Here is a 13,222-nt window from a genome sequence, read left to right as displayed (position 1 = left end):
TTTCTAAATATTTTGAGATGCAACATTCCTCCTTAGCGTTGCAATAAAACTATTAAATGTATTTTTATTGTGGGAAAAGCTTAAATATATCACAAAATCAAGAATTAAAAATAATTTTTATAAAACAATTTTTAAATACATAGTTGCTTAAAAATTTACTTATTACTAGTAAAGAGCTTGGAGATGATAAAAAAATGCTTTATGCATATTACCAGTGTAAATAACATAGATACTAATATTACTTTGCTTATGACTTCTTTTCAAAGATTTAAAGTATTACAAAGTTTCAGCAAGACTATTGAGTAGTATAATTCACCCGATATATAGTCCATTTAGATACTTCTACATTGTAGTAGTCTTAGAAATAGCTTTAACTTTATCAGATCATTTACCTTCCATTTACAGAAAAGCTGAACGATGTATCAGCCTTTTGACCAGCTTACTTTGGCTAAGAAATGTTCGTTTTATTCTGGACATGTCTTTATTTATATTTTCTCTTTTTTTTGCAGCATAAGCCAGGTAGAAATGAGTATCATCTTGCATTTTATATATGGAGGTATTCTGGACTTCCCAGACAAAGTTGATGTTGGGTATATGCCAAATTCTATTATGTTTTAATTGTAGTTTGTGCTTGTTCTGTATTTTCTCAGTTAAAAGTCAAAAGGAAAATTTTTCGTGTAGTATATATAAGACAAAGATGTCAAATATCATGATCATCACACCTAAACATACTTTAGGAAATTCCAAAATTAAAGCTGTTGAAGAAATCTTGTTTATTTGACAGCTACTGGAAAAGATGTGCCAGCCATCTTTGGAATACTACACAAGGAGAGTGAAACCAAAATAATTCCCGATTTGCCTGTACCTTCCTTTTAGTTTTCAGAATAACATACACAATGTCTGATAACATGTAACAGTTAGTATTTGGAATTTATATTTAAAGAATCATTTTGATGCAAAGGCTAAGTAGTTAGTCTTAGATCCATAAAAAATGATATATAGTAACCAATGTAAATATTGGCATTTTCTTCTGGGGTAGCTTTTAATCAGAGTTTTATACATAATCCTGTATTACTGAAGTAAGCTCTGAAGAGTGTGAATTTTTCCCTGAAACCATTTATATTAGCTGTTGAAGTCTGCCACTAAACATTAAAATACTATGATTTCTTAATGTTAGAAATTGTTGTTCAAAGCTTATCTATCTAAAATAAAAATACAGAATTGTTTACAATATGCCCCGATGTCAAGATTTAGGTAACTAATCAATACAGAAAATAAAACAATGTTATTTATTATTCTATAAAATAATTAGTAGTTTGCTCGCTGTGCTTTTGCATATTTCAAGGGACATAATTCTCAGATATGATTTCATCAGTAACATTTTAGGTAATCCTTGGAAAAAAACTTAAAAATGGCAAGAAGTCTACTGGCACAAATATCTTTTTCATTTGCTACTCTTAAAATAGAGAAACAGTCTTTTTAAACAGTTTCTCAGCCCGTGGCTGAGGCTTACTCTTACATAGTCTGAACTCGGTGGTTGGGAGATTATTATTAGGTCAATACATGTTTCTGTCCAAAGATAGTTCTTTGGCAATTTTCACACTTGATTATCAATCTCTACAGTAAATTCTGACTGAACAAAGATGTGAAATTAGCATGCAAATTTTCTTGTAAGCAAAATGCATATATCAAAATGATTTTTTATTCCTCTTGCTACTGCTTTCTCTTTAGTCGCATATTAGGCATTGCAGATATGTACGGGCTAGATGGGCTGAAAGAAGTAGCTATCTACATTTTGAAAAGAGATTACTGCAATTTTTTCCAAAAGGTATGTCTGTTCTCATGCTACCTTGTGATCTGTGAAGCCTAAGAAGAATTTTGATTCTGTTACTTACACATCATATTTGCAAGATAATTAACTGTGTGATCAAGATGTTACCTGAAGTCAATGGGCCCTATTCTGTGTAAATCTTCTCAATGCACTAGGATTGATGATGGGAGTAAGGCCTGTGGTATCATCCACCTATTTATAGAAACTTGTAAACTACAACTGATGAAAAGCAGTATGCCACATGATTAATTCAATATATTAAATTACATGGAGTATAATTTAATATGTTCCATTGTATATATAATTGTTCTTAATAGGAATACAGAAATACCATATATTGGCATATCATATTTCATGGGCATATATTTAGAAAATATTTCTGTTCAAATAAAATTAGTTTAAAAACAAACAGCTGCTTAGAGTTGAGAATTTTCATGCATTAGGCTCACTAAGCTGAACACGACCTTATTGACACATGTGGAAGCAGTTGACTTCCCTATTCTGCATAAAGGAAAACAAACTTAAATACCGTAGTAGCTAACAGTACTTCTGTTTGAACTGAATATTTGTACTTCTGTACAGTTTCTGTAAGTAAGAATGTACAGTAATTGTGATAATTTGCTAACAACTCCAGCCTGTTCCTGGGAAACAGCAACCTGTACTAGAATGCATGGCTATTGCTCATTCATTGGGAGTGGAAAAGCTATATGCTGCTTGCATGAAGTAAGTAAAATAAAATAAATTATCATTTATGGTTTTCATTTCTTTGCTTTCTGTTGAAATTATTTTATTTTGCAAGATTGAGTTTATTTTGGCATAAAAAATATTCATTTTAAACATTTTTTCTTTGCAATACTTTAGAGGTTTCACTTTTGCTAACAAGTGAAGATAGAACAGTTTTCATCTTCCTTACCTAAGAAAGGCTCTCTTTTCAACAGATGGGTAGGAAAACATTTCGCAAAATGTTTGTCAGAGAGAAGCTTTGCCAATTTACCTACTGAACTTCAGAACAACTGTCTTGTTATGTTGATTAACTCTTTGGTAAGTAGTGTATAGTGTGCTTTATCTAAAAACAGAGCAATGTAAATTTTTCCTTATTTAGCTGTACAATGTAATTTAAGAAATAACAAATATAGTATTTTAAATCTGTAGTACAGTTCTACTATGTAAAAGTTCCCATTAAAATAACAATTTAAAACCAGATTTTGATGTGCAGATGTCATTGCTATGCTTTATGGCACACAGTCTAGTGACAATCACATCTAAGTCCAGTAATGATGCAAAATAAGTTTATGAAACACAGCCATGACATCATAGCACAGCATTATGTATTGGGTAGTGAAGAACAGGGAATTGCTGTATCGATTTTGATGTTAGGTGGTGGCATATGTCATTGGTGATTGCATTTTCCTTTTTGACTATATTCTAATTCGTAAAAAATGCACTACTTTTTCAGTCTTCAGGTGATAACTGGATATCAGTGATCACAAGCCATTTGTTTACAGACAAGCTGACTTTTCAAAAATAAAGTAACAGTATAGTATACATATCTTCTGCTTCCCCAGTAACACTATGGAATTGGTCCCCTCAAAGCTCAGCATTCATTTTTTGTGGCACATACTTACATTCTTCCAATTTAGATCTACCTAAACTTAAGTACTTTCTAACTGTGTTTTTGTGTTAAACTACACTCAGAGTTGACTTAAAGTAACTGAATTGAACTAGACCTGTTAACAGGAATTTGATCCATTAATTAGCCTGTAAATGCACTGAATTGTAACAGAGATAGAAGGAATATGCACAGGAACTAAAGGTAAACCTGCATAGCTGCTGCTAAGCAGGACTGTACATGTATGGCTGTAATGTAGACTGGCATACACAAAATTTACTATAACTAGCTCAGGTAACATTCACAGGATGATTTTGGTTCTGGCACACACCAGACTAAGCATGTAACATCTTGTATATCTCACGCTGAAGTCCTTGTCCCCATGTCTCTGTTACTTGTTATCCAAGCTAAGCAGCTCAGATACAGCTACCCATACTGCCAAACATACCCCTAGTTCAAGAGAAGCACTCTGAAATGGTTCTGGCCAAGAATTGTCCCTCACTGAAAGGGCTGTGAAGGCTTCTTGGGGCTGGTTATTCTCAGCACTTCTTTGATGGAGTACTTATCCCATCCAGTGCTGAGGCCAGCAGGTCAGCTGTGCGTGGGAGTTGCTACTGCATATTCAGGTGAAAGTATGAAAAACAAGGTTTCAGAGCTATGTGGCTGTACCAAGAGAAGTTTCAGTTATGAAACCTGAACAGTCCTTCTGCCATAATGCATAATTTCTAACAGAATAAAGATAGTAGCTATAGCTCTTAAGATACTAGGTATTCTGCTATTGCATTAGATAAGTATACTCAGCTGTTCCTAGAATATATACATAGCTTTGTATGTCATATGTTGTATAAATATTTGAGAAGTTTTAAGTAATGTTTTCAGGATTATAGATCAGTTCATTTTGATCTACAGATGTTCATAGTTAACACCACCCCCTACCTCCAAACTTAGCTGAGGTGAGTATTGTAGCCAAGAGTATATGTAGACACAGCTCTAGGCTATGCAGGCTCCCTTGTGCAACATTATCAGGCCAGTTTAAAGGTGAACCTAAGCCACTTCAGGCCTGCCTTCCCCTCTGTGTCTATGACATATGAAGATGCTGTGCTTAGAGTTTGTGTTGAAATACATGAGCTATCTTTAAGCTACCAGCATTTGCAGAACCATAGTGGCACTGTGGGTACTTGGTACTGGTCCAGCTATGTACCCAGCTTCTCTGGTAGATTTTTGCAGTCTGGACTAAAGTGTGTTTTGGTTCCCATTTTATGGATTTCTAATTTGTGTTGGCGTGTCTTTGCAAAATTCACCAGTATTTTATGGACTGGAGCCTGGAAAGATTTTAGAATTGCAAAATGAAAAAATAAAGCATAAGCCTCTTCTGCCCACAGAACAGTTCTGGTGAGTGATAATTTAACCCTGAACTCTTAAGACTCCTAGTCCAAAAACTTGCGGAATTCCCAGTGGGGTTTTTCACCATCTGCAAAAATGCTGAAGGCTGCCTGAGGAAGAAAGAAAAGGTCCGACAGTAATTTTGCAGGGGCTACTGAATGTTTTACGATCCTCTTTGCTGCTATTATAGCCAGTTACACCCAGTTAAACAGTATGATTCTACCGATCCTTTCATTTACCAGTCTTGGAAATATAAAACCTAGTTAATGTGGGGCAGCCCTTTAGAGGAAGAAAAGGTGTAAAGAAAAAGAAATTGCTGATTGGTAAATCTCTTGGAAGCCACAATGATGAACACAGAAACATTAAAATGGGAGTGCAGTTTAAAAGGCTGTTCAGGTACTCATCCCTGGTGTCTCAACTACATGCAAGAAAATTATTGGGTTTTTTAGATAAGTGGATTCTATTTTAGAATGGTTAGGAAAAAAATACAGAAGAGAAGTAAAATTCAGGTAGAGCCACTCCTACAAAGTGCAGATGTAATTAGAAGTCAATGAAGGCATTTTGTATTTCACTGGAAGTATCTAATGGAAGTCAAGGCTTATTGGCTTGTGAGCAAGGGCTGAATTCTGGACAATTCAAAAAGCTTGTAATTGAGTCCAGTGGAAGCAAGTTCAAACCATAAACATATACTTTATCCTTAATTTACTTTATATGCATAGAGGCAAACTGGGTTTACCCATAGATGAGTGAAATAAAAAAAATGTAGTTGAACAATGGCTGGCCAGAGTTTATGTTTTATCTATAATATTCATGTTGAAAATCCTTCCTGCTTTCTTCTTTGCATGGAACAAACATTATTATAACTTGAATTTACAGTAGGGGTTTTTGTGTCAAATATTTATCTGAATTGTTGTTTTCTCCATTGTTACTGATCTTACTGCATAATTTATCAGTGACCTGCTAGGTCATGTTGAGTAGAGCTTTCAATCCATTCTAATATGGATAACAATAAATTGCAGGTTCTCTTTAAGTGATATGTTAGCCAGTAGAAGTTGCCCTCAGGTACCATGGTGACGCAATCCACAAAAGAACCAAAGGCACAGAACAGGGAAATAAATATTAGCAAATCTATTTGCTTGTTTTAAATGTAACTATAAGCAGAATACATTTCTTGAGAAATGTTAGACAACAAAGAGTAAGTTCAGTTAAAACTCCATCTGGGAAGACAAGTATTTGATGTCTGACTCCTTTAAATAAAGCAAAAGGTTTCATAACTATGAAAATGCTTGGAAATTTATGTATCCCAAGTGCTAGGCCATCCACACTCGCCTAAAGCTTTCGCTTACCCATTTTATTTGAGAATTTATTACATCTTTCAGTACCTAAGAGATTTTTCTCTATTCAGTTTCTCCAGTTAACATTTGCCTTATTTTGTTCAGGACTGCAGTGTGTAATGATACACAGTTGAAAGAATGCTACAGAAAAATTTATTGCCTAACTTCAGCAGGCAAAACAGAAGCAGTAGGTTTTTCTTTCTGCTTTAGTTTCAAAGGTAGATATAATGTTCAAAATTATGAAAATCCAATTTTACTTAAAGAAGAGAAATAAGTAAATGATTGGATCCTTACATAAGTGCTCAGTAACCAAACAGAAGGTATTTTACAAGCAACAATTCTTTAGGTGATCACTTGGCAACAGGCTAATTTCTGGCTTTATTTTAAGAACCACAAGAATGCTGCCTTCATTTTGATGGAGAGTGACCGGCTGATCAATAGTCTTCCCCAAGTGAAATGGACAGAGACAGCTGTGGCCTTGGCATCTAGGCTACAAGAAGAATGTGTAACATTTATTGTGGCAAACTTCCTACACATAGTACAAAGTGAAGGCTTCTCTATTTTATTGCAGGTAAAAGTGCTCTCCAGATATTGTATGCTTCCAGATGAATTGAATAATATCACAGTTTGGATAGTTCAGGCTAATCAAAATAGTTTCAACTTTTGCTGCATTAATGTTCTGATACACAGGGTTGATACTGCGGTCAGGTTATGTGCCTCAGTTAAGCAAAAGTTCCAGTTAATTTACTGGGACAGCTTCTGTGTTGGAAAGAGATAAATAAATATATACATCAACTTTGAAAAAGCTTTCAGACCCCTAGAACAAGCAGCATCTACTTAAAAGAATGATTATGAGTGTTAGCAGTATACTGAAACTTATGCTGATTTTTGTTGCAAGTGGCAAGAATGTGCCAGTGCTGCACATGCTGGGAGAACATACTTAGTCATCTAGCTGGTTCATTTCTCCCATGAAAGATTTTTTTTAATATGTATAGAGGATTAAAAAAATTAATAGGGAGATGTTAAAACGTTTTGTCTTTGAATCTGGAGTTAAATGTGGCTGCAAATTCATCACAGTGTGCTTGTTCCTATGGGTTAGCGAGAGGCCTCAGGATGATTTGCTAGAGACCTGGAGAGGGGTGGGGTTACAGAATGGATACAAAGGAAGATGCTCAGTTTTGGAATACCTTCTGCACAGCGTGTTAGCAGATCCTCTCTGCTTAATAATGCTTTTGCATATGAAGTACATTCTTTTGTTTTAAACAGCTGCCTTTTGTTGTTTTCTCAGGCACAAGCAATGAGCAGCAAACCTGACCTTCTAGAACTAATTTTTAATGCAATTGAAAAAAGTATTAATAATGAAAATAGCTGCTTTCTTCTTGTAGCTGTGGATACATTGTTGGACTCCACAAATGTGAAGGAGATGGTAGGTTTTTCAATGTGCAGTGTTTACAGGAAAAACTATTCTGGTATTGTTTCATGTGATGGTTCAAATCAGATGATACAGTTTGAGCTCATGTGGCTCAGTTCAGCAACTGGGGTCACACAGCAAAGCATCTGCATAAATCCAAGGTCCTGTTGGAAGTGCAGAAAATGTTGGCATTTGTTTACTGGATATTAACACATTTTTCCTTTATAAAGAGAAACCCTATCTATGGCAATAGAAAAGTTATTGTATATTACTGGTAATGTAAGTCCCACAGGCACCACCGCTCTGCTGATCTTTACTATTGCTTTAAATTTGCGATGAGAAAAACTTACCAAAATGTTGCATTACCTTAAACTTGCAGGGGAGGAGAGCTTGTTCTCTTTCTATGTATCTTTGCCCCTCTTTTTGTAAAAGTCACAGCTACATTTGCTTTTATTTAAGACTGTCCTCTGAAGCAAGGGCTGCCTCTGGATCTAGCTTTTTGGATCGGGGGAAGGCATCAGTCTCCATGTGTGTAACATGCTATGTATATCAGCACAATCTAAATAATTATATTTAAGCTGTCATTGACTGTAATGCTGGGTATAATTCATAAATAGTATGACAAAGAATAAAAAATAAATGCAAAATGAATTACTGCAATCTGGTGCTATTGTAGATCTTCTTGGTAAAGCAATGAAAATTTAATCAGATACATTATTTTTCCCTAGAGTATTTGACCTTGTTGTGACACAACTGACAGTAAAGAGCTATTATGGGGTTCATTTAAAAAAAAAGGGGGGGGGGGGAGGGGGGAATCAATGTGATGTTTTCTAGTGCTGTAGTATGCCTTGGTTTAAAAGTATTGTAAAAATTACTGTGGTGGGCAATAATCCTTAAAAAACACCATCTCTATCTACCAGACCATTATAAAATATAAGTGATGACATCATTGATCTAGCTTAGGGAGTAAGTAGATTCTGAAAGGAATAATGACTGGTTGCTATGACAATATGCCCCTCACCAGCTGCTGATTTGTTACTTGAACACAGGGTTTTACGTGCAAGATCCAGGCTCTGCGTGATAAGCTCTGGGTCTTCCTGGTTCAGTCTTTTTATGCTGTTCGTCACACAGAAGGCTGGAAGCTGATGAGGCCAGACCATCAACAAAAAATACAAGCAGGTATGTCTGGCATCAAATGGCATTAGAATTTTTTAGCAATCTGTTTAGTAGATAAAACATAAGTCATATTGTGGATCCAGATAGAAACTAAAGCAAAATTTGTGATGCTGTAGGCTTTTGAAGTGGTGTTTTAGAATAGAAGCATGATAGCATGCTTAGCTAGTTTCAAACATGGAAATCTGTAAGTCATTTTCTGTGTAAAACCTCCCCTGCTTTTCTTTTTAGGCATGGATAGAATAGGGACCAAAACCATGTAGATTGATTCTGTTCTTGTTTACAGCTACTCTAAATCATTGAAAATACTGCAGTAGGATTAAAAACCTTATCTGTCTCATTTTTAAGGAGATAAGCACTGTGGATGAATTAAATTTGCACAAAGCAGATTATCCGTTCTACGAATTCGTTTTCTGTCCTTTATTGTTTTTTCCATAATGTATGAATATTGCTTGTCTTTTGCATATTGCTTCTCTTATGCACTGTGAGTAAATGCAGATAGCTTGACTTCACAGTTGACTGGGATTGTGATATTGTGTATGCTACTGCAGAGAGCCCCTAAGGAGCTGCATAGTGATCTCTCAAAATTTTAACAGGCAGCACTTCCAACAAAAAGAGAGGTTTTGTTCTGAATGTTTCTTTGTTTTGAAATATACAAGTATTCTGAGGCTGTGGAACTGACGATGGAGTTCAGGTTATGGTTGATTATTAGGTTTGACAGTACAGTGTTATAAAAGAAAAGAATGTGTTGAAGACTTCTCTAAAATCAAATCACTTTTCAATCAAAGAAGGAATAAACATTTTGGTGTCCTTTCTGTTAAAGACATTAATAGCTAAATACAATAGTTAAAAAATCGTTTACATCTACAAGCAGATGAAAATTTTATTCTAAATTACATGCTGAGAGAAAGATGCAGTGACAGTCTTTAAGCATGATTTAGGGATGTAATCAGCATCTCACTGCTACTGTATAAAATAGGTTTCTGATTTCTTTCTGGATTATAAAATCCTTCAGAAGCTGAGCAGCTGGCTTTAGAAACAAGGGTGGGGTTTTTTGTTTTGGGGTGGTTTATTTTTAGGAGGATAGTGTCCTTATTGTAAATAATGTTTAGGCTGCTTCGCACTAAGTGCTTTCAATACAAAAAATATTTAAGACTAAGGTGTGCCTTCGTTGTCCAAACTCCATCTTGCCAGAAACTGTTTTTTCTTTTAGATTAAATTATAATCAGAGCTATCGTATATTTTATATATAAATAGACAGGCTGAAATGTTTGTATAGGTTATCTGTTTTTAATTGCAGGCAAAGCAATCACACAACACTGGTAGACAAATGTTAATCTTCCAGTGAAATATATCTAGGATAACTTAAATCAACTATCATCTTAAAGATTTCTGGTGGTGCTTTATCTTCTAGAGATTTAACCTATATAGAATTAGAATGCTATAATAGAGGAAAAATGCCAAAAGAAGACAGATGATATTATGGGTTTTTTCATTCACAACATGTCTTGTGTTTTCTTAGGCACAAGTTTATATGGATTTTGTCTTAATATATTGGTATGTATTAATGTGCAGAGTCATTGCTAGAAAAAGGATTAGATCCCTGGGGTGCCATTTTCAGTATACCTTTTGTGTGATTTTTACAGACCTATATAAAATTATTTTTTTATTTTCAATAAGAATCCAGCAGAATTTTTGTTTGTGTTATACATACAAAAAAAGTGTCTGTGTATAAATACTATGTCAGAACATAAGGCACTAAATGCTTAAAAAATTTTAATACATTTTTTGTAAAACCTTTTTTCAGCTGAAATATTAATACAAACAAAAACGAAACCTTATTGATTCTGGGCCTGTACAGTGTCTATAAATATCCTTTTTGTATTCTACAAGCGCAATTGATTTAAAGGCTTTATTGAAAAATGCTTCCCTCCCAGAGTAGACCAGCGCAAAAAAAAAAAAAAGCATTCACTGCCTGACAATTCCACATGACAATCACAGGGATAACTCTCATGACATTACACTGCATGCTGTCTAAAGAGGCACTATGATCTTACTGTGTACATTTACATATTTTGGCTTTACCACTTCTGAAAACTAACATAATTTAATTAATTTCTTATTTAAATAGTATAAGTAAATGTGCTATAAATTACAGTACATCACTTAAAAGTTGTTAGTACTCTAAATTTGAAGTTTGTTTTTTTTTTTCTTTAAATAGTGTACACTTTCAAAGGTCTCAGTGCACTGCAAGCTTGAAGTGAGCTAAGCTTGGATAAACAGAAGTGTGTCTTACTGTGGAAATGGGGAAACAGAAGAGTTAAACAACTTGCTTATGGCCATGTGACCTCATCACAGACACCACATTATTTGTTCTGAACATAAAACCATGCATTTCCACTTAACATTTGCCATGTCACCAAAATTAGCCTTCCTAGAATAATTACAGGACACAAATAACTGCTTTCTGATTTCAGACGATGTTAATTGAGTAGGCTGGATTGTTTTCTGTCTGCTTTCTTTCCTGCTAAATAGTAAATAAACTGCTTGTTCCTTTTACAGCTGCATTTGACAAAGGTGATGACCGAAGACTTGGCAAAAAACCTGTATTCAGCAGTTCTCAGGTAAACTTTTATATCCAAACATTAAAAATACTCAGAAGCACGCAAACAAAACTATTTTCATCATGTGTTTTAAATTAAATATTAATTTGCTGTTGTGAACTGTTATTTCTGCAGAATCAGTAATGTCCATTACTGGAAACTTATTAGGACTCAGCCCATGCTCTGCTACATTTTCAAACAGATAAGCTCAAATAAAAGACAGGAATTTGTTTTCAGTATCTCACATTCCCTTGTTGCTACATAATGAAACTGATGTTTCCCAGAGTAAATGGTTTGCCACTGAGCTAATGAATCTCTGCTGTTATCACAAGCCACTATGGCAATGGGTCTGTTACACCCACTGCCCTGAATAAAATATTTTTTAGTGCCTTCAACTCTTGGAGATTCACACTCAAAACTACATTACGACTTAGTAGAAAACCAGTATGGGTTTCATGTGATTTGACAATCTTGGACATATTGTAATGACACTTGGTATCACAATGATTCCCTTTCATGCACCTAATTCTTATGTTTCAGTATATATCTTTACTTGAGAGAAAGAATAAATATTGCCACGTATCTGGTGGATACACTGTTGGTAATTGTTAAAAAGATCATATATACTATAAATTAATTGTGGGAGTTATGTTTGTAATAATTCATAGTCCTTATTCCTCATTGGAAAATACGCACATATAACTCAAAGTTATCTTACTTCAGCAGACACTAATAATATAAATAAATATTACAGAGTAATTTGTCCAAAGTAAAAGTGAAACTCTACTTAGATATTTCTATTTTCTCTATATAGAGCAGTATTTCACAGGAGTTTTACTAGGCATTCTGTATCTTTGAAAGCCAGCAATCTGAGCTAAAATATAATCTTTAAAAAATTATTTATATAATGAATCTTGCTGCTTTAGATTCATGTGGTACTAAAAAAGTAATTGTGTTTCAGAAATGAAAGATTATGGATAGTTTGGTGTTATATGTCTTTTTTTTTTTCCCTTTATGCTTTTTTTTCTAGCTAAACAAATCTCTTACTGAATCTGTCAATATAAGGAATACTTCCTGGACAGAACACAGCAAGAAAGATAGCTGGGGAGATTCTTCCACTAATCACGATAAAATGAAATCTGATGGATTAGGAGCATCTGGACATACATCCAGCACCAATAGAAACACTGTTAATAAGGCTTCAAAGCATGAGGATGCAAAGGGGAAAGATGGCAAAAAAATAGTTTCCAAGATTACTAAGGATTCAAAACCTGGGGAAAAGGCTGCTTCACCAAAGGCTAGAGCTGTTATAAAGACAAAAATAGAAAATAATGGAAATGTGAAGGCTGAAAGCATGCTTACCAAGCAAGATATAGAAAAGACATCATCTGCAAGTGGACAAAAAAATTCAGGAAGTGGCAAAGGACTAAAGAACCATGAAGGAAAAATTGCAGGTGCCAGACCTAAAGTGCTGACAGTAACCTCAAGCACACAGATCAAAACAAAACCACTGAAAAAAACCACAGGGAAGGAATCTCCGTCCTTAGTGACTGTGGCAGCAACTTCCAGCAAGTCAGCAAACTCAAACATAGATATCCAGACTACCAGTGAACAGTCAGAGGGACCTAAAGAGGATAAACTGGTAGAGGAAGGGAAAAAACAAACTGGTAATTATTTAATTTTTTTTTTTCCCCTAAAAGTCCCCTTCTGGTTTGTCCCAGGCTGGTCACACACTAACAACCAGCCAGGGAAGCTTTAAAAAAATCTACTATAGATTGATAAGTCACCTTCTTCCCCTGTACATGAATATTAACTTGAGATAAGAATATTAATCTTTTTCCTCTATTAACTTACTTTATTTTATGATCAACTGATAGC

The 13,222-nt window shown here is 34.6% G+C and overlaps 1 protein-coding gene across 1 annotated transcript in view; it reads left to right on the top strand.

The window, feature by feature from the left end:
* The window catches only part of BTBD8 (BTB domain containing 8), a 44,859-nt gene that overhangs the window by 17,867 nt on the left and 13,770 nt on the right, over window positions 1-13,222 (top strand). The window contains exons 6-14 of the mRNA XM_040610231.1: window positions 510-590; window positions 1,732-1,828; window positions 2,466-2,554; window positions 2,770-2,872; window positions 6,546-6,728; window positions 7,446-7,583; window positions 8,618-8,747; window positions 11,304-11,365; window positions 12,375-13,011. Of these exons, the coding sequence (XP_040466165.1) occupies window positions 510-590; window positions 1,732-1,828; window positions 2,466-2,554; window positions 2,770-2,872; window positions 6,546-6,728; window positions 7,446-7,583; window positions 8,618-8,747; window positions 11,304-11,365; window positions 12,375-13,011 (1,520 nt within the window). The remainder of the gene's footprint in view (window positions 1-509; window positions 591-1,731; window positions 1,829-2,465; window positions 2,555-2,769; window positions 2,873-6,545; window positions 6,729-7,445; window positions 7,584-8,617; window positions 8,748-11,303; window positions 11,366-12,374; window positions 13,012-13,222) is intronic.

Source organism: Falco naumanni, chromosome 11, assembly GCF_017639655.2.
Source record: "Falco naumanni isolate bFalNau1 chromosome 11, bFalNau1.pat, whole genome shotgun sequence".
Classification (NCBI taxonomy): domain Eukaryota; kingdom Metazoa; phylum Chordata; class Aves; order Falconiformes; family Falconidae; genus Falco; species Falco naumanni.
This window is presented reverse-complemented; position numbering and strand designations above follow the sequence as displayed.